Source organism: Falco cherrug, chromosome 12, assembly GCF_023634085.1.
Source record: "Falco cherrug isolate bFalChe1 chromosome 12, bFalChe1.pri, whole genome shotgun sequence".
Taxonomy (NCBI): domain Eukaryota; kingdom Metazoa; phylum Chordata; class Aves; order Falconiformes; family Falconidae; genus Falco; species Falco cherrug.
Window position 1 is genome coordinate 25,468,401 of NC_073708.1, and position 23,157 is coordinate 25,491,557.

General features: G+C 50.3%; 1 protein-coding gene and 1 long non-coding RNA gene across 2 annotated transcripts; one reads left to right on the top strand and one right to left on the bottom strand.

Annotated features, from left to right (window-relative positions):
* Nucleotides 1-448: 448 nt before the first annotated feature.
* On the top strand, nt 449-14,192 carry LOC102052883 (cytochrome P450 4B1). Its single transcript, XM_055724957.1, has 12 exons — nt 449-947; nt 4,872-5,016; nt 5,679-5,723; nt 6,253-6,380; nt 7,932-8,056; nt 8,175-8,326; nt 8,886-8,992; nt 10,508-10,698; nt 11,240-11,373; nt 12,017-12,081; nt 12,611-12,693; nt 13,442-14,192. Exons 1-12 carry the CDS (start codon nt 768-770, stop codon nt 13,608-13,610), a joined length of 1,524 nt encoding a protein of 507 aa, XP_055580932.1. The 5' UTR covers nt 449-767; the 3' UTR covers nt 13,611-14,192.
* A 29-nt stretch (nt 14,193-14,221) lies between these two features.
* Nucleotides 14,222-23,118, bottom strand: LOC106631048 (uncharacterized). The gene is made up of 3 exons (XR_008734766.1): nt 20,749-23,118; nt 15,610-15,717; nt 14,222-15,326 (listed from the first exon to the last, which is right to left on the bottom strand). It is a non-coding gene; the product is annotated as an uncharacterized LOC106631048 (long non-coding RNA).
* Nucleotides 23,119-23,157: the final 39 nt, after the last annotated feature.

A 23,157-nucleotide genomic window follows, 5' to 3' on the forward strand; every position in this document is an offset into this window, starting at 1 on the left:
AACGGCGAGGGCGATGCGGTCCTGGCCGTCTGTAAGATGCGGCTTGAAACGCCAGCCCCACGGATGGGGCTGGATGGGGATGAGCGGACCCTTGGGAGGCAGGAATGGTGGCGGGGACCTCGGGGGCCGGCAGCGCAGGGCATGCACCTGCCTGCTCCCCCGGGCTTGTGCGCACCGAGCGCCTGAGAACTGCGTGCGAAGGAGCGGCATTCCCAGAGCCGGCCCCCGCGCCCGGTGGGATGGCCGCTGCGCACCCTCCCGCAGCCGGGCTCTTAGGTTTTTTTTTTCTTCCCTAAAAGCCCCGGTAGCGCTCGGTCTTCGCAGTTTTCTCCGATGGCAGCGCGCGGGCCGACGGTCGGGGCTCGGGAGTGACGTGAAGCGGCGGGGCGGGGGCGGGGCGGGCAGGCGGGCCGGGGGCGGGCAAGCATCAGCGATGCCCGGCGCGCCGCGCTCCGCCCGCGGGCGGCAGCTCCTCTCCCGCCTCAGCCCACGTCCCGGCCGGCGCCGGCGGCCCCCGAGGTGCGAGGCGGCGGGAGGAAGGGCAGCAGCAGCCGCCGGCCCGTTCGGCGGGCGAGCGGTGCGTTCCCCGAGGCCCCCTCCCAACAAGCGCTGCCGTGATTTGGCAGCCGTCCGGCTCCGGGCCTGCCTCGCCGCCCGGCATTGGTTGGGCGCGGCCGGTGCCTGCCGGGCCCCCCGGGAGGTGACACCGGCCTCCGCCCCAGGCAGCCGGTAGCGGCGGGCGGCAGGTCGCCGCCTGCGCCGGGGGGATGAAGCTCTCCTGGCTGGGCGTGGATGTCTCCCGGGTGCTGCACTTGGCTGCCGTCTTCTGCCTGACCTGCGTGCTGCTGAAGGCCATCCAGCTGTACCACCGGCGGCGGGAGCTGCTCCGGGCGCTGGCCGACTTCCCCGGCCACCCGACCCACTGGCTCTTCGGCCACGTCCAGGAGGTAGGGCGGGAGCCGCTTCCCACAGCGGCCGGGGGGATGCTGCCGGTGGGACTTGTCCCTCTGCTCTAGGAGAGCTGCTTCTCCTGGTCCCTGGGGAAGGGAAAGACGGGCATCCTTTTCCTTGGCCATCCAAACCGCGCTCTCAGCGTGCGATGCCTGGAGAGCTGCCCAGGCAGGCCGCTGCAAAATGCGTGGTGGAAAGAGGTGGCAGCTGGCTTGCAAGTAAAGCAAACGATAATATAAGGTGGCTTGGGCCAGGATGTAGCCCGGCATTGGTGCTGGAGGCAGCTCTGTCCCGGGGTGGGCTCTGCTGTCACCTCTGTGCTCCTGTGAAAGCCAGGGCAAGGCCACAGCAGCAGCCCCCGCCACGCTGAGCACCTGCGCGCCACTGCCAGCACCCAGGGCATCTTCTGCCCCTTGCCACCTGGTGTCACCTCCACGGCCGGCCAGGTGGGCCAGGCAGCGCACGGGCCATTCCGAGTCACACTGAAGCCACAAAATGCATCCCAGGTATAGCATCCAGCACAGGGGCCACGCGTCTTTTTAAGGTTGCGTTACAGCCATGACTAACTAAACCCACATACACAAGAAGCAAGCCTTGCTCCGGGCACTCGTGGTGCGGGTGACTGATCCCCAAGGTATGCGCTTGCCCGCACAGATCGGGGTGACCGCCTCCTTGGCAAACATTTCCACAACTCACTGGCAGCTTCCTAAGGAGTAACTGAGCTGCCTGGTGCAAAAGGCATTTCCATGCATGCTAAAGCCTGCTTAAAATCACCCCGACCGCTCCTGGGCTCTGCTGATGCCCTGCTTTGGCCAAATCTGTGGCGCATTGAATAACTGGCGCCCTGAAAAGTAGCTGGGAAATCTGGATGGGACCTCCCAGGGCTCGTCTCTGTGCCATGGCCGCCCCAATTTTCCTGTGCTGGATGCTGGACGGGACGGGCAGTCTTTTGGCAACCTAAGCATGAAGATGGGCCAGGTCAGGGCTTCATTGCGCTGCCAGTTAGACTTTAAAACAGCAATAAATGAAGTATGTTTGCCTGTTTATCAGTGGTGACTATTTGTCTTGGAATAGGGTTTAACTGTTTGTGTCCCATCGTGGCTGGGTTGTTCATGGCTCAACTTTTACCACAGGTGGTATTTTCTGAAGAATTCCTGTTGGCAAATTTAATCGTTTGCTGATTAAATGCTCCTGAATTCCCCAGAGCCCAGCAGTCCATTGAGCCAGTGAGGAAACTGGCAACACTCTGGGCACATACTGAGTACAAAGTTTACATGCACCTCGGAGGGTGACCTGAGAGCTATATTCAGGGAGAGCACTGACGTTTCCTCTTCTGTTGCTTTAAAATTATTAATTGCCAGTTTTGATTCAGACCTGTTTAGTATCTCAAATATATGCTTTGGGTGGTCTTCTGGGAATACATCACTTTGTTTTAAAGAGTTCTTAGGTATTAGGCTCCGCTTATCCGAATCACTTGGTAGAAATTGCATTAAAGTATCAGGAGAGGTTGTGTAGAGCTGTTCAGCCTCACTGCAGCAGCACAACTTAGTTAAAAGCCAGAGTGCCATCCAGAGTGCCAGCGAGCTGGCTGAACCCACTTCCCATGGCCACAGTTGGTGGGAAGCAGAGGAGCAGGGTCGCTGCCCCATGGGCGCAGGGGGGCTGTCAGTTCCTTGGCAGCCCTTTGCCTGCATCTGCCCTGTCCAGGCAGCTGCTGGAGGAGAGCCAGCCTGGTTCTGAGCATGGCACTGCTTCATGCTCACATTCCAGCTCCCGTGTTTTCTGCTTCATTTGCTATCGATGCATAGTCATTAAAAGCGCCTTTAAGCGCCTCTTCCCAGATGCTTTTAGTGTTGGATCCACTTCAAAACTTGCATTTCAGCATGAGATCAGGCCTTCCTTAGACCTGCGTGGGGATTATACTTTTTTTTTCAAGCCCCCAAGGGAGGAAGACGTAGAAGTGGTGGTCTTCCCTGCAGAGCCTGGTAGCTGGAGCCCTTGTTAAGAAGCAGGAGCTTTCCTTTCCTGTTCCTCCGCAGCCTGTAGCACTTTACAGCCTCTGGCTGCTCCAGGAGTGCTTGGCACAGCAAATAGAGGTTACTCACCTTGGGGGTAACCTCTCCTCTCAAATAAACCCGTTCCACCCTCAGCCAGCTCAGGGACAGTTGACCCTGAACCAAGGCTGGCGCCCCCAAAACAGGATTGGATGAAAAGGCTTCTAGCGTTAGGACTTCTGCCAGTGAGGCTTACTCAGCATCTCCCAATTACTTCCATTTATGCTTTCTGTGATTTTGTGACGGGAGGAAGCACAAGCAGCCATATCAAAGGGACTTTCACATGTTCAAATATCACTCAGCTAAAGGCACCATGCCAAGCCCCGCTTCTGCTGGCATTGCTGAAGAGGTGGGCGCTGGGGGATGCTGCCTCCTTTTACTCCAAAACTTGATCCCTGCAACCAGAAAAACTGATGGTTCTCTTTAATAAATCCAAAACCTTGAACGTGAGCAAGAGAAGTTGAACGATAACATTCTACCATAAGTTATAACCGGATGTAGTTCATCATTCTGCTGGATGCAGGAGACACATGAGAGATGCTGCAGGGACCCGCCTGGCCCACAAGGACAGGGGCTCAGCCTTGGAGCACAGAGCCTGGATGTGCCCCTACACAGCCTGTGCAGTCCCCAGGTAGACACTACACAGCTCCTGCGCATCCTCTCCAAGATAAGCCTGACATGGGCGATCATTTGAGCACCAGCCATCTGCCGGGTTGAGAAACACTAGCCAACTAAAAGCTGAGCTGAGCTAACTCAGCACCAAAGCGACTGAGCAAATATTCACTTGACTCAATCGATAGGGTGACTTTGTGGCCGATTTCTGCACCAGTGTGTGGATGTAATGAAACTTTGAGCTTCAAGTCAAAGCAGCAGCAGCTATGTCAGCCCTAGCTTACTAAATCCTTCCCCTTGCATATTGTGGCAGAGCAGTTTCTGTTCAAAGAAAAGAGAATTCTTCACAGTCTTGTCTCTGTGATCTTTTTTTTATTGTTTCTGACTTTGGATCTTTCCATCGGTCTTTCCACTTGTTCTTTGGCCGTTGCCTTGTTTAATATGCAACGATGCTGGCTATAAATGCAATAAAATGGTGATCACTTTCAGAGAGTGAACCTGCCAGTGCTGCCTATACAAACACTGGTGCTCACGTTGCTCCTCAGGGTGCAGCTTCCAAGGACCAGAGATGAACCTTTCTGGGAGCACCAGCTCTTCATTGCCTATTAAATTCAATTCCTGGAAATCAATGAAATCTTAATCTAACATTGTTAACCAGCATCCCCTCCTCTGTACACTCTGTTGGTGACTTTGGACTAATTCTATTGCATTTTACCTGGACACTGGCCTTTTCCACCTAAACGGCTGGAGGAAGCTGTGGCCCGGGTTTCCCGGTCAGGAGGCATCGTTGCACCAGGGCAAACACAGCAGCGATGCTGTTGGTTGCCATGAAAGTGCTGCTGTATTTTCTTGTGACTCCAGGGTATTAATTGCTCTACCATGTGCAAGTGAAAACGTATTTGCGCACCACTAAATGCAGATGCTGTCTGAGGTAAATCTGAATCTTCTCGGGGGTGACCATGGAAACAGAGCAGATAACATACAGGCACTGATAGGCACCACCACTGTCCCTAAGGATATTCTCCATAGTTAGGGCCAAGTGATAAGGAAGCATTATTTTATATGAGGTTTAAAAGTAGCAAGCACCTCTACTTCATATGTTCTGTAAACTCAGAGGGACAACACCTTGTTTGCCATTACCTGGTTTTATGATGTAGAAAGACCTTGAGCTTTTTAAGACGGTGTATTGGGAGTTTATTTGGGTTTTTTCTCTGAATCTGTGTATTCTTTCTCTTTTTACTTCTCCACAATTAGTTCCTCAAGGAGGAGGAGGTGCTGGACAAGGTGGAGATATGGGCACAGAAGTACCTATATGCTCACCCTGTGTGGTTCGGAAGTTTCTCAGCATTCCTGGTTATCACTGATCCCGACTATGCCAAGGCTGTGTTGGCCAGAGGAGGTGAGGAGATGATGCCTTCAGCTGTGGAGCAACAACCACAGCCTGCAGATTTCCCATCCCAACCTAAAAATGCACAGCAAGGCAGGGTTTCACAGAGGGGTTGCCTTGCACAAACCATCTAAAGGCACGGAGAGATATTCCTCCTTCATGCCGTGCCCTGGCTGCTTCAGGCACAGGGCTCCAGGGCTGACCAGGGCCCCTCCAGATCACTTGTTGGCAAATCAAACTTCCTCAAGTGATCCTTGAAGAGTTGCTTTCTTAGTGCCCAACCCCAGCGAGAAGGCGGCAGCTGGGAGCTATTTTCTTGGCTTAGAGCCCTGGCTCCTACTGCAGGGAAGTATCTGTAGTGCATCAAGAGAGAAAGGTGCTTAAAAGTGTCGTCTGGGAAGTTTAATCATTTATCACACAGCACAGACTTTGGACTACCAATATGATATTTTTTCCAGTCTGGGCGCTTGCTTTTGTACTTGTTTCTTGCTGCTGGGCCAGGCAGTGTTGTTTTGTTGTGAAATACTGATGAACTCTGCAGGGATGCCACCAGTTCTGCTTTATGCCTAACAAAAACTGAGAGCCCAGAGGGAGCTTGCAGTTGCAAACCAGTGTGTTGATGCTACTGAAACATTTACAATTTTCTTTTCTCTTTCTTTGTGATTTTTTTACAGATCCCAAGGATAACATCAGTTATAAACACCTTGTCCCATGGATCGGTATGTATTCCCAGGGCTTTGCCTACCAGGGATGATTCTGAAGTTAGTCAAGAACATGCTATAAATAAACAGCATTGTACTTGGTTCTTGACGCAGTTATAGCTAAAAGCTTCCTGAAATCATTACTTTTATTGAAAAAGGTGCTAAATAATGCCATTTTTTGTGATTTGAGGAAGGAAAGTTCAAACATAGTCATATATATAAATGAGAACCACTTATACGTCCATAGATAGCAAAGGGGAGAAGCTCATAGTGGAGGACTGGTGGAGAATGCATCTGCTGATCTGAACTTCTCATCTCCATCTGTGTGGGTGTTTCTTTTTGGAGGCAGTGCAGTATCATTTCAGTGAGCAGGGCTCTGCTCAGCCCTGGGAACCCTAGAGCTGATGGCAACATTTGGAAATACTGTCTCGTAGCAGCTCAGACAGTGGATTTAATCATGCTCCTCGCAGGCAGAGGCTGTGTCCGCAGGCAGGTGAAAGCAGCCTGCTTGTGCCCAACAAAACATGCCTTGCCTGTGTTTCCCCAGGGAACGGGTTGCTGATCTTACATGGGCCAAAATGGCACCAACATCGAAAACTCCTGACTCCAGGGTTTCATTATGACGTCTTGAAACCATACGTGACCCTGATGGCAGAGTCTACTAACGTGATGCTGGTAGGACTCAAATCTGATGCTCCTCTCTCTGCCTTGTTTTCTCTTCCCTGATCCTGACTGGGTAGTGGGTAAATGCTGGAGCAGAGTTTTCTTGCAGCACCCTTGCTCACAACCTGGTAGTTGTAAGGACAGGCTGTGTCCTGGTGGTCAGGCTTTCCGAGGCACCACAAATCCCTGCCTCTGCCTGTGAGTTGGAAGGAATGAGCAGGTTGAACCTCCCTGCAGGGGCTATGTCTCTGGTACTGCCTTGGGCTCTGTGGCTGAGATTTGAGGATTAATGTTACTACCATCCCTAAACTGTGCATGATCTCGCAATCCCAACCTCAACTTCTTGTAAGGTGTTTTTGTAAATGAAGAATTGAAGTAAATAAAGGTTCATAATAAACCCCCCAAAATAAAAAGGTTGGAACAGAGCTTTACTGTGACCTAAGGTTAAAGGGTATCATTTGCTGTCAACATACCCATGACTGGATTGCAATCACTGCCTTGCCTAACACACAGTGAAACTGCGCTGTTCTCCCATCCATCATTGCTGGACATGATGGAAACCAGTGTGAATTACAGGTGAGGGGTACCAGGCTTTGTGTACGTGGACCAGCAGGAGGCTGCATGCTGGATCTGTTCTTTCTCCTTTGCCTCCCTCCATCCAGCCTCCCCAGAAACTTCCACATGGTTCCTGACTGTCCTCCCTCCCACTGGCCCAGGATGCAGCCAGGAGCCAGGGGCTGGAGAGCCAAGAGAGCTTTTGCAATGCACACAAGCCCCTGGCAGTTTGTCATTCCTTGCAGACAATGCACAGTGCCTATTGTGGGAGCCGATGCCACCAGGTGGCAATCGTTGTATGTGTTAAGGACACGAGTCTGGCCCTACGAGCCCACTTCCCCAGTTCTGTAGGAGCTCAGATGTGACTGTGCTCCTCCATCTCCCTTTCTCCGCTTTTGAGTCCACTGGTTCCTTACAGCCATGAAGGGACAGAGGATTCAACATCATTTCATGTCTGCCAGGCAAGAGAGACGCTATTTATAGTTTCTTTAGGGATCCCCTATATGAAAAGTTGAGCAAAAGCTCCTAGATTTTATGCTGGAAAAACACAGTGACAGAGCATGGGATGGAGGAAAAACCTGGGTCAGAAGTTTGCATCTTAAGCACCAAACTCATATGTGCTTGAGAACAGACTTGGTGAAGCCCAGTGCCGACATACACTGCGCTTGTGCAGGGAACATGCTGCTCCCCGAGACAGGCTTTGGTAACACACCCCATCACCCAGGAACGCACCCATCCTGGGCTTCTCCAGGGTGCCCTTGCCCCAGGGTCCAGTGTACCAGGGCCCACCGCTGCCAGAATCTGACACTAGCAGCTGCCTGAGGCAAGTCTTGTATTAACCACCCCACTCTTGGCTTCCCTTCTCCAGGCTTTTGACAGCAACTAGAGTCTCTTCTTTCCATTTCTCTGGGATGTATCCCTAGCTGAGCACTCGTTTAACCAGAGGGTAACTGCAGATTGTGCAGAACTGTCCCTTGCCTTCTCATTTCTGTCTCCTTTGTGCCCTAGGATAAATGGGAGCAGTTGATCACAGACGGGAAACCGGTGGAGCTCTTTGAGCATGTCAGCTTGATGACTCTCGATAGCATCATGAAATGTGCCTTCAGTTGTCACAGCAACTGCCAGACCAGCAGGTCAGTGCTGGCTGTCCCAAACCCTGGCAAAAAAAGTTTGCACCTCAGAAGGGAAATGGGCAAGTTGGTTGTCATGAAGTTCCCAAACTGACAAACTTCCACCACTCCCTCTCCCCAGGGAAAACACCTACATCCAGGCGGTCTACAACCTATGCCACATGGTGCACCAGCGCCTCCGCATCTTTCCCTACCACAATGACATCATTTACTGGCTCAGTCCCCACGGATTTCAGTTCAGGAAGGTCTGCCAGCTCGCTCATGACCACACAGGTATCCCCTGCCTCCATCCTTTGCCAAACCTTTCAAACAGGGTGGGTGATGGCTGACCAGAGTTACCTCTTTGCCCACGCCATGATCCTGCCTGGAGGCTCAGAACTGGGATCCAAGCAGAGCATCAGCTTGCAGCAGTGGTCTGATCTAGGCATGAAGCAAGGGGGTCTCACAGCTCCTGGGTTATTAAACTGGACTAACGGAGGCATTCCTCTTTGGGAACACTCCTGTTAAATGGCCAGACTCCTGAGAGAAAGGATGGGTGCTGCAGGCAACACTGATGCAAGGAATGATTTTCCTTTTCCAGCCCAGGCATGATTTTAATGCAAGGGTAAAGTAGGTGAGGAGTCTGTGGTGGGCAAAGAAGTTTGCAGAAAAGGATGGCAGTGTGCACAGCATTTGTTGCCATGCTGCTGAAAAAGCCAAACTGCCTGGGATACTGAAGCACACGTATTGGACTGAGCACTGGTCACCCCCTTGGGTGAACTTTGCATTCACAGGGTGAGTTTGCAGCTCAGCACTCCTGCCTCTGCTGAACCTTTAACTCTTTCTTCCCCAGACAAGGTGATCCGTGAGCGAAAGGAGTCCCTTAAAGATGAACGAGAATTTGAAAAGATCCAGAAGAAGAGACATTTGGACTTCCTGGACATTCTGCTGTGTGCCAAAGTGAGTGGCGAGGAGTGGGTGTGCGGTAGGGCAGCAGGGTGCAAAAGCCACTCAGTCTTTGCAAGGGTCTCACAAACTACCAGAGACCCTTAGGACTGCACACACCATTAAAGTTAATTGGCCCAGCTCTGCCCATTTGAGGAGAAGCTAAGGTGATCCCATTTCTCATCCTGAAATGCTGGTAGTGTCTATTGGGGAATACAACATGCAGAGGGATTTCATAGTCCTGGTGGTTTAATATGGGGTGATAAAGGAATTTATAAGTGAAGGCAAAGGGGCCCTGAATTCAGTCTAAACAGATTGATTTTGTTTATACATATCCCAGGAGCATCACCACCCTGCTTTGCAATAGCTGGAATAATATAATGGTCCCTCCTGGGATATTGTATTTTATATATTTTACGTATAAATATAGATATATAAACTTACTGAGTCTACACTGTCCCTTCATCCAACTTATTCACCAATGAACTGGATGAAGAGCCAGAGATCCCTCTCCACAAATTTCTGAAAATACCAAACTGGGAGGAGCAGCTGATACACCAGAGGCTGCGCTGCCCTTCAGCAAGACCTGGACAGGCTGGAGAGCTGGGCAGGGAGGGACCTCATGAGGTTCAACCAAGGCAACTGTAGGGTCCTGCACCTAGGCAGGAGCAACCCTGTGCACAAGTACAGGATGGGGCTGACCTGCTGGGAGGAAGCTCTGCAGGGAAGGACCTGGGAATGCTGGTGGACAGCAAGGTGCCCATGAGCCAGCAGTGTGCCCTGGTGGCCAAGACAGCCAGTGGGATCCTGGGGTGCATTAGGAGGAGCGTGGCCAGCAGGTCAAGAGAGGTGATCCTCCCCTCTGCTCTGCCCTGGTGAGGCTGCACCTGGAGTGCTGTGTCCAGTGCTGGGCTCCCCAGATCAAGAGGAATGGGAAACTAATGGAGAGGGCCCAGTGGAGGGCTACACAGATGATGAGGGGGCTGGAGCATCTGCCTCGTGAGGAAAGGCTGAGAGAGATGGGCCTGTTTCGCCTGGAGAAGGCTGAGAAGGGATCTTATCAATGTCTATAAATATCTTGAGGGCGAGTGCCAAGAGGATAGGTCCAGGCTCTTTCAGTGGTCCCCAGCGACAGGACAAGGGGCAACAGGCATGAAGTGAAATACAAGAATAATACATATTCCGCCTGAATATGAGGAAAGACTTCTTTACCTTGAGGGTGACAGAGCACTGGAACAGGCTGCCCAGAGAGGCTGTGGAGTCTCCTTCTCTGGAGATGTTCAAAACCTGCCTGGACACAATCCTGTGCAGCCTGCTCTGGGTGAAGCTGCTTTAGCAGGGGGGTTGGACTGGGTGATCTCCAGAGGTCCCTTCCAGCTCCAACCATTCTGTGATATCTGGGCCACTTTAATATATATATATCACCTATATTAGCTGTATTATCTCTATTATCTATTTTTTTATATTTTTAATATATTTTACATATATATATATATATATGGGCCACTGAAAGTGTCTCCTGACTGTTAGGACGAGAATGGAGCTGGACTGTCTGATGAGGACCTGCGTGCCGAGGTGGACACGTTCATGTTTGAGGGCCATGATACCACAGCCAGTGGGATCTCCTGGCTCTTGTACTGCCTGGCATCACACCCCGAGCACCAGGCACGGTGCCGGGAGGAGATCCGGGGGATCCTGGGACACCGGGAGACACTTCAGTGGTAAGGTTGCTTTTTTCAGCTGGTGACTTTTTTCCCCATCACTGCCATTTCTAAGTGAGCAATGCCTTCAAGGCTTGAAAGCTGGGGTGCTAAAGGCTGCTGCATGCACAGGGACTTCATAGGGTGGAGCACATACTGCATCCTTTAGCTAAATCTGCCTCCCTGCCCTTCAGGGCTTGTATTACTGGGGCAAACACAAGAAAAACCACTCCAGACCAGGAGGCCCATGCTGGATGCCGTGCCAAGACCTGGTCTGCCAACATTGCTCTTTGCTCCGTCCTGTTTTCTTGCCACAGGACATTGTAGTCACAGCTTTTCACCTTTTGCTGTCACTTTGCACTTGAGCATGTTCAGAGGTTGTTCAGAAGTGTCCTGGGGTCCCCAGCTTGCAGCAGCCTGTGGTTGGACATTGTGGGTCCCTCCGTATGCCCCATCTGTTGCAAGGGGGTCTGCGCAGGGGGCTGATGGCCATGGGGCAGTGGACCTCCCAGTGCAGGGCAGCAGTGGGAGTGTGGGCCTCAGTCTGCCTCTGTCCTGGCAGGGAGGACCTGGGCAAGATGACTTACAGCACCATGTGCATCAGGGAGAGCCTTCGCCTTTACCCACCAGTGCCTGGTGTGTCCCGGCAGCTCAGCAAACCCATCACCTTCCCCGATGGACGCACCTTGCCAGAAGGTCTGTAAATCCCATTGCTGCTTCAGAAAATTGTGCGTTTGGACATCAGCTGCATCCTCGCTGCCTGCCACAGAGCAAAGGCAACAGCCCTGCCTCTGTGACCTGCTCCTCGCCGGCGCAGATGTTTCAGATAGGACTGTGCAGATGTTGGCCTTCTGTTGATAGACTGAGGTCTGGGCTGTACAGCAGCATCCCTGTGATGTCCTTCCTGCCACTGTCGCTATAGGGCAGTTGTGCCAGTGCCCAAAGCCCCTTCTGTCCCGGCCAAGCACAAGTTCATGGTTCACCCATTCTGGCAAACTGCAGGCACAGGGGGACAGGGAATGGTCCCATCCCAGCTTGCGGCACTGAATTGCCCTGTGCTGCTCCTTCCCTTCTCTGATTTGGCACACAGACAGGCGGTGTTGGTGGGGGGATGATGCACCTATGGTGCCGGTGCCTTCCCCATTTCCACCGTTTGGCTGCTTACAACTAAACGAATGGAAAATGTTTCATCTTCTCTGAAGCCAATGACAAAACCCTCATAGGTTTCCAGTTGACAGATAAGACTGTGATGATTTAGTCAGACCTTTGTGTGAGTATGCTGCAACTTTCCCTTTAGGTTCTTTGTCAATGAGCTCTTTTCTTCTCTATTGCTTTACAGGCAGTGTCGCCGCAATAAGCATTTATCTCATTCACAGAAACCCTGCAGTATGGAAAGACCCTTTGGTGAGTTTTCTTTTGCCCTTCTAATAATTTTTCCCCTTTGTGCTATGCCTCTTCCAATGTCCCCTTCACCTGTTAGCAGGAGAGCAGAGCCCCTCTTGCTCCCAACAACTTTGCCCATGGGAACCACACTGGGATGTGACTGCCTAGCGTTAATCTCTGCCAGCTGCGGCACAGGGCAGTTAGACCCCGGCATTAGGGCTGGGTGCTGCACAAACAGTAAGACAAAGTTCTCCGAAGAGCTTGTTGTAATATCAGGCAAAAAGATGATTTTTTGCTCAGCCTACAGGTGGAGAATTGAATCCCAACTCTCCAGGATTCATACCTGTGTCTGTTTTATCCTGGCAACACCTTTGCCAGGCTCAGTGGAAAGCAAGGGAGTCTGGTGTATGAGTTTCAGCCCATCTAAGAATAAATTCTCTCTCCGGTGGGGTTGTTCAGAAATTATGGGGTGTCACATTTTTGAAAATACTAGTCAGTACTGTGTTTCTTAAATAATCACTTTTTCTTGCTGCGTATTCTTAATTTCCAGGTATTTGACCCTTTGCGGTTTTCCCCAGAGAACATCTCAGGCAGACACTCTCACGCCTTTCTGCCTTTTTCTGCTGGAATGAGGTAAAGTGTATTGAACAGCGAAGGGGTAGTGGGGAAAGAAAGCATGCATCCCCGGGAACTGCTCAGCCCGAGAAGTGTGTGCTGCTGGTATAATTGCTACTGGAGAAACACTCACAGAGTGCTTTCAGAGACCACCGTTTGAGGTCCTGGCCCTGCGATGTTAAACAGTTCATGAGCATATAAAAAGCATTTATGCCAGAGGGACTCTGATAGCAGCAGGCAAAATAAGAAGGCAGCATTGCCAGGCCTCGCCTGGGCACAGGGAGCCAGGTCCCAAAGCCGTGGAGCATCGTCCTGGCATCACGCAGGGAGCCTGCAGCATCCTGGGCTCACTGCTCTCCTCCTCTCCTTGATACAGAGACCTCCATCCCACCCCCCAGGCCTTTGATTCCCCCTTCTCCCCTGCTCCCAGTCCTTCCCTTCGCCCTGTGCTTACCTCACCAAGGCAAACACTTTGCAGATCCGCTCCTGCTTGGAGACCCACCACCTTGGCTCTGCCTGCCTCTCCTTTGGCTTCCCCATCCCTCCTCCATGCTCACCGAGCATGCATCCAGGAGCTCCCGATGCTCCCCCAGATTCCCCCTGCTCAGCCCATGCCCCTGCTTTTGCTACCCAAAACACTGCCTGGGGCCCCTAGAGCTGCAGAGGGGAAGGGTTGTGTGCTGGTGGGAGAGGGCTGGGATCTGACCATGTGGGTTTGCTGTGCCCACTGCTGAGGTGGAGTGGCTGAGCTGCTGTTTTACCCCAGGAACTGCATCGGGCAGCAGTTTGCCATGAACGAGATGAAAGTGGCGCTGGCCCTGACCCTGCTCCGCTTTGAGCTCTCGCCCGACCCTGCCAACCCTCCCTTCAAAATACCTAGGATCACCCTTCGCTCCCAGAATGGGATTCACCTGTATCTAAAGAAAATCGGCTGATGCTGGAAAACAATCTGCCTTTGCCAGAGGGAGGGACCAAGCTGATGATGGGACAACGTTACTCTGGGGTAAAAGGTGCAAGGCAGGATTTGTGGATGAGGATTCCTGATCTCTGTGCTTCTCCTACCAGCTGAAAGCCCCTTGTGTCCTGGGCCTAGGTAGCCTGGATGGCATTGCACAGACCCATTGCACTCTGCTCTGAGCGCTAGTCTCCAGCAGCCAGGTGTGGCCATGCCCCTTCACTGGCTGCCCTCTTGCCCTGCCGTAAGGGCTGACCTGACCTGGGAACATCTGCAGGTCCCAGCATCTTCCTTTTTACCAAATCCGGCCTTTGCACTCATGTCCTGGCCTAATCCATAACCATTCCCAGCCCTGCTCCATCAGTACCTTCCTCAGTGCCTAGAGGTCAGCCCTCCTCTCCTGGAGCAGGGACAGCCCATGGCAGACCTGTCTCTTCTCGCACTTCATGTGTTTCTGTTTTGTTGAAAGCACTGAGTCCAGTTTTGAAAACTTTGAAATTCTGCCTAAACTGCAAAATATTCTGTAATTTTTGTGTTAATAAACCAGTAATTATTCCTGTAACAGCAGCTGCATCTGTTTTTATTGTGATGCTTGCCCACTTTGTCATAAATACAGTGTAAAACCCCCTTAGAAACGGGAGATGGAGAGGAAACCCATGAACAGCAAGAGACAACCCTGGGAGTGTCCAGCCCAGCCACAGCCAACCCAGCATCTCCTTCCATGGGCAACACCTAAACAGGGGTCCAATGTGCAATCTTCATTTAAAGCTGCAAGGGAGGAGTTCTAACAGTTAGAAAGGGGTTTGTCCTCCTTTTATTTATTTTTTTTCCTAAGCTGATAAAGTTGTCAGAGTTCTATGCTTGAGGTACTCCGGAGGACACTAGCGAGTTGTCCTCTGCCCCTACAGGAATCATGATTGGGGTAGAAAGTGTCAAACTGGGAAATCCCAACTGCTGCTGTTGCAATTAGCATCACAGTGACATTGACTGTGGTTCCAGCATCGTGAGCAGGCAGCTGTGCAGCAACCCAGCGGCTGACTTCGTACAGCATTCATCTGCAGAGATAAGGCAGACAGAAAGCAGAGGGGCATACAGGAGGGCCTTTTTGTGGGATACACTGTGCTCCACTAACAACACTGCCCCCAATCACTGGTGAGCACCGTTAACAGGTTACATTGAACATAAGGTTTTGTCCAATTTTAATTTTAAATGCACAAAGGATGCCCATAATAAATGAGATAATACAGATAACTTGGGTTTTCTCTCACTGAGCGTATTACCAACCCACTGCAAATGCCACAACAAAGGCGTCCTCAGAACAGCTGTAACTAAGAAGCTGCAAAAAACAGATCAGTATATTATGCAATAGGGTTACCCATGCACCTCCTCTGCCACATCACCCATATCTTCTCTAACCACAGCTGTATCCACAGCTACCACCTAGCCCCCCCAAACCCCTCCTGTGTCCTCTCTACTTACCTCTGTGCCAGCATAGCCAGCTGCCGTCAATAAAACCTGCATGCCTTGGGGTGCTCGCTTGGCCAAGCAGCCTCGAGAGGGCACATCCATCAGCCAGCTTCACCTCTGATCTCCATGCCTCACGGAGCTCCAGGCACCCAAGCCACAAATTAATCCCTCCTATGAGCAAAACCTCCAGGTTGCCCTGAAGCAACTGCTAGGATTCAGTAATATCCCACTGCAGAAGAAATGGTGAAAGAAAGAAATCACCAGTGTGCATGGGTAACACAAAAGACATGTCTGCATCATCCAGCTTCACCCTGAATCCAGTTACGACTTTGTTAAGCCTGAGTGCACAAAAAATACAAAAAGATTCCCACACACCCCCCCCATGGATTTGTATCCATAGCTTGCAAGGAAAAAAACTTGGGTCATTCTATATGCTGGCATAAGTTAAAGGAAAGTAATGATTTATCTCCTTCTGGTGAGGCTCTGGTCCAGGAGGAAAGCAGTAAATGCACCTGGCTCAAAGCTGCTTGGTCACATCCTCTAATGATATGGCATGTTCCAGCCACCTGTCCCCTCTTCAGATGCAAGGTACAGCTCTTGAGTTGAAATCAGAGATAGCCCTGCAATGGAGAGAGACAGAGTGTGCTTATTAAAATGTAAACTGTTACAAAACTATGAGACACCGCAAGCTCTTTGGAGGGTAGTATCAGGACACAAAACTATCTTGATAAATTGAAAACAATACTGAAGTGAATGGGATTGGAATCCATAAGCACAAAAGCAGGAACAGCCACCGCACAAAACCAGGAGGAGAAAGGATGGATAGGCAGCAATGTCTCAAAAAGGTATTTCGTAAATATAGAGTTTGACAAAGGTAAAATGAATCAATAATACCCTACTGTTGCAATCAAAGCAAACGTCATACTTGGATACATAAATACAAATATTTTTCAAAAGTTTTTCACTTGCATCTCCTTTCACTAGATGAAATGAGACAGTGTCCTTCAACCCTGCTTGGAGATTGTAGTATAAAGGCAACTGCATTTATTCCAAAATGTACCTTGCCTACATATTCTAAAGTGTAAAATGAGAAAAAAATCAATCAAAATAGCTGAAGTCACTAGAAGCAAATGACGTGCATCTCTGTATTGGATTCAATTTTCTTTTAAAGATAAAATTTGAAAAAAATACCATCTAAAAACGAGTGACGAACTTTGGCATGTAAACGTGAAAGATTAAAGCAAGAACACCTGATGAGCAAGAGCACAATGCTGAAATCATGGTGTACCCACTGGAAGGGAGTAGGTAAAAGGGTATCAAACTAGGAAAACTTGGCATAACAGCCCTCATGTAAATAAATTACAGCTGCTAAACTGCATTTAGGTAGATACAGATTACACAGCATAAAGCACTCCCTAAGGTTTCTCAAGCCCTGAGATAGGTTGTCTGGGGAATCTGCATTTTCAGAGGTTTTAGAGCAGGTCACTGTTTTTGCTGCATAATCCCAAAGAAGGCAACAAATGTAGTGTGAGGTTATAGCACAGTACCTCTGGTCTGGTTTTGGGGAGCGGACTGGATCGGGGGTAGAGGAAAGCCTGCACAGCTGGTTTCCCAACTGGATCATCCAACACTTGGTTATTCCTGGCCCTTGGATGGAAAAGCCAGACTGCTTCTGCCTTCATTGTTCCTTCCATGAATTTTAGGATTCACTAAAAATCTGCCTCTTCAGTTCTGAAGAGGGAAAGGAAAGGTGCTATGGCAGCATTCCCCTCCTCCTCTCTGTTGTGTTTGTGGTGTCTTGGCATGGGAAGGGAACAGAGCCCGGTTCCCCCTGCTGTTGCCTGCCCAAATCCAACATCAGCTCTGTGCACAAAGCTCTCCTTGGTGCTAACACCCTCCGAGGCCAGGAGCTAGAGTCACACTCCTCTAAATAATGTCACGCATGGCAGCCCAGCTCCCAATCTCCCCAAGCCACATGGGCCAGCACTGCATGCCAGGCTAGCCAGTCTGCATCTCACATCCTGTATCCCGCATCCCATATCCTGCATCCTGCATCCCATATCCTGCATCCTGCATCATCCCACATACCGCATCTTGTATCCCACATCCTGTACCATCCCACATCCCGCATCCTGGATCCCACATCTTCTGTGTCTGCTCTGCTCTTGAACTGGAGAGCTGGGCTGAGGCTGCAACGGGGCTTCTGAGGCAACTATGTCCTGGTGCCAGAGCAAACCAGATATTTCCCAAATATAATTTCTGAGAGTGCTTTCCCCCAGTTACCTTTCCGCTCCTAGATATTAGACGCATGGCAGTAATAAAAAGACCTGGTCACATGGGATGTATAACTCAGAGCAATAAAATCAAGGACTAGATGCAGAGAGGTTACCTCATTCTCTAATCCTTCCCCACTCTCTGCAGAAAGGGTAATTGCAAAGATGATGAGCTGACCTTGGACTGCCTGATTCAGACCTTCAAATAAATAATTTAACGAGAACTCATGAGAGGGGTTAGGTGGGGTGCAACTAGGTAAGTCTTTATTTCGGTTAAAAAGATCTTGGATTTTTCTCATTGCTATAGCTTGGTCTTGTAATAATGGCAGAGTAAAGACACCATATGCTCATGCAGTTATTTGTTTTCCAACAGAGATTGTCATAATAGCTGTACAGCCACATCCCAGTCACACGAAGGATACCCATCCGTACCAGTGCCGGTACTTTCTCACACGCTGCCAAGCACAACAGAGGCAGTAAAACCAGCAGCAAGAGCAGCTGGCTCGTGCTGCTGGGGGTTGCAGTCCCTGCACAGCACCCAGGCAGCTCTCCGAGCAATTCCATTATCAGATGGGACCAGCAACTTCCATCTAAACTGCACTGGGATTTTCCACTGGAAGCAGCCCGTAAATTAAATAAGTATCGCCACATATTTGTAAGACAGCTGTATTAAATGCTTCCAGATATAAAATCATCCTCAAGACATGTGTGTTCAGATGGGATCCAGGCAGCTCACATTACCCTGCAACACTTGCTGGGCTCTTGCCGTGATTTCCTCATGTGTTTAGAAGCTTGAAACACTTTTTTTTTTTTTTTTTGGCATTACAGCTACATTTCGTCTGTCAGCACTAAGCGCTGCAGGAACACACAGAAACAGATGGGCCTGGACTCTTCTTCCTACCCAAATAAACACAGGCACAGCCGGGGAAAGCAGCTGCAGCAAGGTCACGCTCCGGGGAAAAGTACTGATCCACTACCTAAATTTCACCTGCTTAGTAAACCAGTTCTTCTGCAACGAGTGCCAACGATGATTAAATCAGTGAGGAAGACCCTCTCCTCCTTCTGTTTAGGTGTCTAAATTAAGCGGAGAAATTCCCAAGACCTCAAAAGCAACTTCCTCAGCCTGATGTGCCCATGGTTGCCGGATGGGATGGGAATTCTTCAGACCAACTTGGGATTTTTTGCCCGTGCATGGCCTGCCCTGCCATGCACACACTGCTGTCATGTGGGCATCCACACCACTGAGCCAGCCAGGCCGATGCTCTCTGCAAATATTTCAGGACCCTCGAAGCATCCTTTTAGCACCCACCTGTGTATTTGCCAGCCCCAGATGTCCAGAAGGTCAAGCCAAGCCTCTGCTCACCCTGCTGACCTCCCCAGACCTCCCCGGCTGGCTGGGGACCCTTGCAGCTGCTTTGTCATGCCTAAATCTTCTTTCAGAGGCTCCGTACTTCAGTCGGGGTGCCTGGGAGCAACAGGGCTGTAGGTTGTCTTGGTGCTGAGCAGACTGTTTCTGGCCTTGTCCCAGTCCCTTACGATGACCAAACCAGTGCTGGCCCCTTTCATTTTGCTCCACTTGTGGCTCTGTGGCCACTTCACTTTCCCTTTTAAACTTCCATGGTTTCTTCCCCCGTAAAAAACCCTGAGTTATCTTCCCTGGGCTGCGCTAAAGAATGTCAGACCAAATGTTCATGGCCCCTCTTTCCATGAAACTTCTGAAACAGGTGAGAAAGGCGTTTGTCTCCCCTCCACCAGTGAAGCAGAAAACGCAGAGGCTGGAGGCTGGATGAGGCATCTAGTTTTGCCAACACCCAAGCTCAGCTTCTTGCTCCAAATCCCTATAAACATGGGTTTAGCCACTCTGTCCCCTGTGTTCCCTGCCTACCAGCTCAATGCTTGACATCTCCCTTGACCTTCAAGACAACCCATGTCGCCTTGGCTCCACACTCAACAGCTGTTACTGGTTATTAAATAACTGTCAGGGAGCCAGGTAGGTAAAAATTCACCCTGCTCAGTAACCCATGGTCAAACCCATTGTCCAGGGACTTTGTCACCAGTGAGAATTTCTGTGTTGTTATAAAAGTATCATCTGAGACCATGCCGGCGACTTCACCAGCCTGTGGGTCTTGGGGATTTCTGAGTTATTTTGTAGGTGATTGCTGGAAGGTGCCAGCCAGATCCAGGTCAGACGGTCTGGTAATGGGGTAGGTGCCACAGGACACCCCAAAACAGCTCCATTGGCACTGACCAAAGGCTCAACCTCCAAATCTCCCTGTTTTCCTTTCGTAGACACTGTAAGGCACCCAACTACATGACACTGCTGGATATAGGAGCGTGCTGCAGGTCTTCACACGAGGGACCCACAGTAGCAATCCCACCTTCCAATATCCTCAGCCCCACAGAGCTCCCCTTCTTCTCCCTCCTGTCCACAGTCACAGGCAAGGCCAGACAAGAGGTTAGTTGTTTATGGACTGTTTCCTAAAGGGGCATCTCTGAAAGAGCCTAAAGGCCATTTTAGAGCTAGTTGAGAGGAAAAAAAGCCTGGAGGAGGGATAGTTTTGGGACAGAGTCCATGATGCATTGGAGATGGTGAATGGGGTCTCTTGTAGCATACACCACTTGAACCCAACTTCAAGGTTAATCCAAAGCATCACAGCAGACCTGTCCAAACTCTCTCTACAGCCTCATCTGATAACAAGAGAAAGCACTTGGTAACACTGCTCTCCTCACACCCTTCACCTGCCCAGTCTGTTTAGGTCAGCCCCACGTTCTGAAGGCAACATGCAGAGCCTGGCTCTGACAGCTCAAAAGTGGCTCCTTGTGTTGCATGTTCATCCTTCTCCTCCTCAGGTAGGCAAGAAGCATCAACAGGAGGTTCCTGACCAACTGCAACCCACACACTTGCCAGCCAGCTGGCTAACCAGCCTGCACCACCTCCTCTCCTGATGGGAAGCCCATTCATCATGGTGCTGCAGGACAGATGGAGGATCATAGGAAGAGCTAGAGGTAATGTGTACTACACATTCCATGGCCGTGAGATCCCTGGAGTCAGGGTCTCCTGCTCAGGAGTGTGAAGTTGCCATGACAGATCAGGTGCCTTTTGCTCTGGTTACAGCCAGAGCCTTTCCTAAGACATGTCTAACCTGACAGCCTGCAGCCTTGTGCCTCCTGTAGGACAACATTTAACTCTCTGAACTTTCACACAGATCTAGCTGGCTCGGCATAGTTACACACGCTTAGTTTTATGAAGATGGCCAAGTGTGTGAAAAGTTAACGGTGTTCAGTGCCTGCCAGGGTTGTTCTCCAATGCAACACAAGGACAGTCAGTGTGTTCTTTAAATTTTAAAATTGTTGCAGGATGTGGCTGTAATGACTTACCAGGCTCTGGCCCAAAGGATGCAGCATGCCAGCAACTGGTGGGGAGAAAGCAGGATGACAAATGCCAGCCAGAGAATATAACCCCCCCTTCCTCTTCTTCCCAGTTTGAAGAACCAGAGACACCATCTTAATGTAAGTTACAGGGGTCCCATTCAGGGGACAGTCACACCGGGGAGCGAAGAAATGTGCTAGGACAGAGCTCAGGCAGCCGAAGCACACAAGTCTGAGGAGATATAAAAGACTTTCAGCTGTGTCCGTTGGCTTTGTCCAATGCATCCTCCCGCCATGCTAAGGAAAGCCCAGTGCCATGCAGACAGCTGTAGTGTTGACTGGGTCACTTTATCTCAGCTGAGGAACTTATGCAATCGCTATTTCTAGGGAAATGCTGAAGAAACTCAGTGTTACAGACAACACTGGCAGACCAGCAAAAGGGTATGTGCAGCCCAGGAACAGACTAAGAGTAGATCATGGAGTTGGTGTCTTTCAAGGGAAAAGTGTGTTTCTAGAGCAGTCTTCTACTACCAGCGTGCAGAAGCAATGGACAGACCCCCTCTTTAGCCCGAACTTTAGCAGGCATCTGGGCGTGCATGGCAGGAGCTGGCTGGCCAGCTGCCATGCCCGGTGCCTTTTGTGCCCTGGGTACCCGTGATGGCAGGTGTCTCAATGTCAGCGTTCTCATCTTATCTTATGTGGAAATGTCCAGGCTGCCAGCTTCAGGATGCAAACACAGCAGTAAATGAGGAGCTCTGGAAACACTGTCGCTGCTGAAGCTGGAGGCCACTGTTAGAAACTGCCGCTTCCAACAGGTCATGCCCAAGCATTTGCAAAATATCTTATCCCCACCTGAGAACTATGGTACACATGACAGAGACCATGTACCACACTAGCTAACATCAGCAGAGGGATTGATGTTCACCCAGAAAATCCACAGCTGAACTTCCAAGAGGAGACAGAAGCAGTGGGATGCACAAATATCCCTTGAAGGGACATGAAGGTGGAGCCACCTGAACTCACAGGGTCCCTCTGTGAACTGTTCAGCTGTGAGATTCAGTGTTTATACAGCACTCAGCATCCTCTAGCTGCACGACAGGGAGGACAAATCCTCTCCCTTGCAAGGACACACAGGTAATATTGCAGTGCCTGTGCTGGGCAGAGGGTCAGATGAGTCTTCCTGCTCTGTGCACTAGTTTACCCACCCAAGAAGAGAAAAAAAAGCCATCCTGAATTAGATTGTACATATCATCAAGGGAATCTGCACAGATGTGAAGTAAAACTGCCCCAAATGCCCTCAAATATGGGGCTTTACGCTGTGAGCTCCCAAGAGGAGTTGAGAACTTGAAGTAGCATGTGAAGATTTCAGGTGAAAAGGGAGATACTTTAACAACACTTCTTCCTGAAGGGTGCCGTGCACCACACCTGAGCATTTCTGTAGTCTGTTGATTTTCCTCTCAAAGAGCACAGGATGAGTCTGGCTTTGGCAGCTGAGCACCTTCCCAAGCTACCCCCAGACTGGCACACACATGACCTTCGGCTTGTTCTCGGTGAGCAGCACATCACAACGGACCAGCAATCTATTGTCAGCCCCTTACATGGGTTAGTAGCAGCCAGGCATTTTAGATCTCCCTGAGACTGAAATACAGATGGTACTGTCTGTACCTGTGGCTTCATCTTTGTGATCATTAATTAACGAATAGGCCACAAGCCAGCTAAGAGAAAAGTTACTCCACTACCTTTCAGACTTTTTTTGTGGAGCCAGGTAATTCCCTGACAGGGGGTTGTGTAAGACTTTTTTCATATATTCTTTCTGTCTAAAAAATTTAAATGTTTTCATTGGGGCTGTGCACATTCACTTCAGCCTATGATCTCCATGTCTCTGTGGTTATAAAAAGGATAGATCTGGGCAAGGAACATCAGATAAACAGTATTTTTTTCAGTAAAATGACTCCACTAGCAGAAAACATGGGTTTCGGTTTGCCATGGCATAATTTAGACTAAAAACTAAAGGAAAGTGCCCAAACACCAGAAGACCTTTGTCTTAGAGACATGTTCAGTTGAAGAGAAAGACCCACAGAATTCAGCAGCTCCTATGTAGAAGCCCATCCTACTACCAGGTTTAGCAGCTGATAACCCATTTGATCCTCACAATATCCCAACATCCAAATGGGAAATTATTTCAGCACATCTGGAGATCATCCTCTTTGCAATATGCCTAGAAGTTACCTACATGTAGCAGGCTTCCAGTCCAAGCCCTCCACCAGCCCCACAATTCCCTCCAAGCAATTCCAGGCTTCTGCAAAGATCCTTCAGGGATTGCTAGAAGGAATCCTACTTGGTCCCAACTAAGCATTGCATTGAAGAGGTAAATGTGGTGATGTGGAGCCTTTTTTTGAGGATGTTGAGATGCTGTGT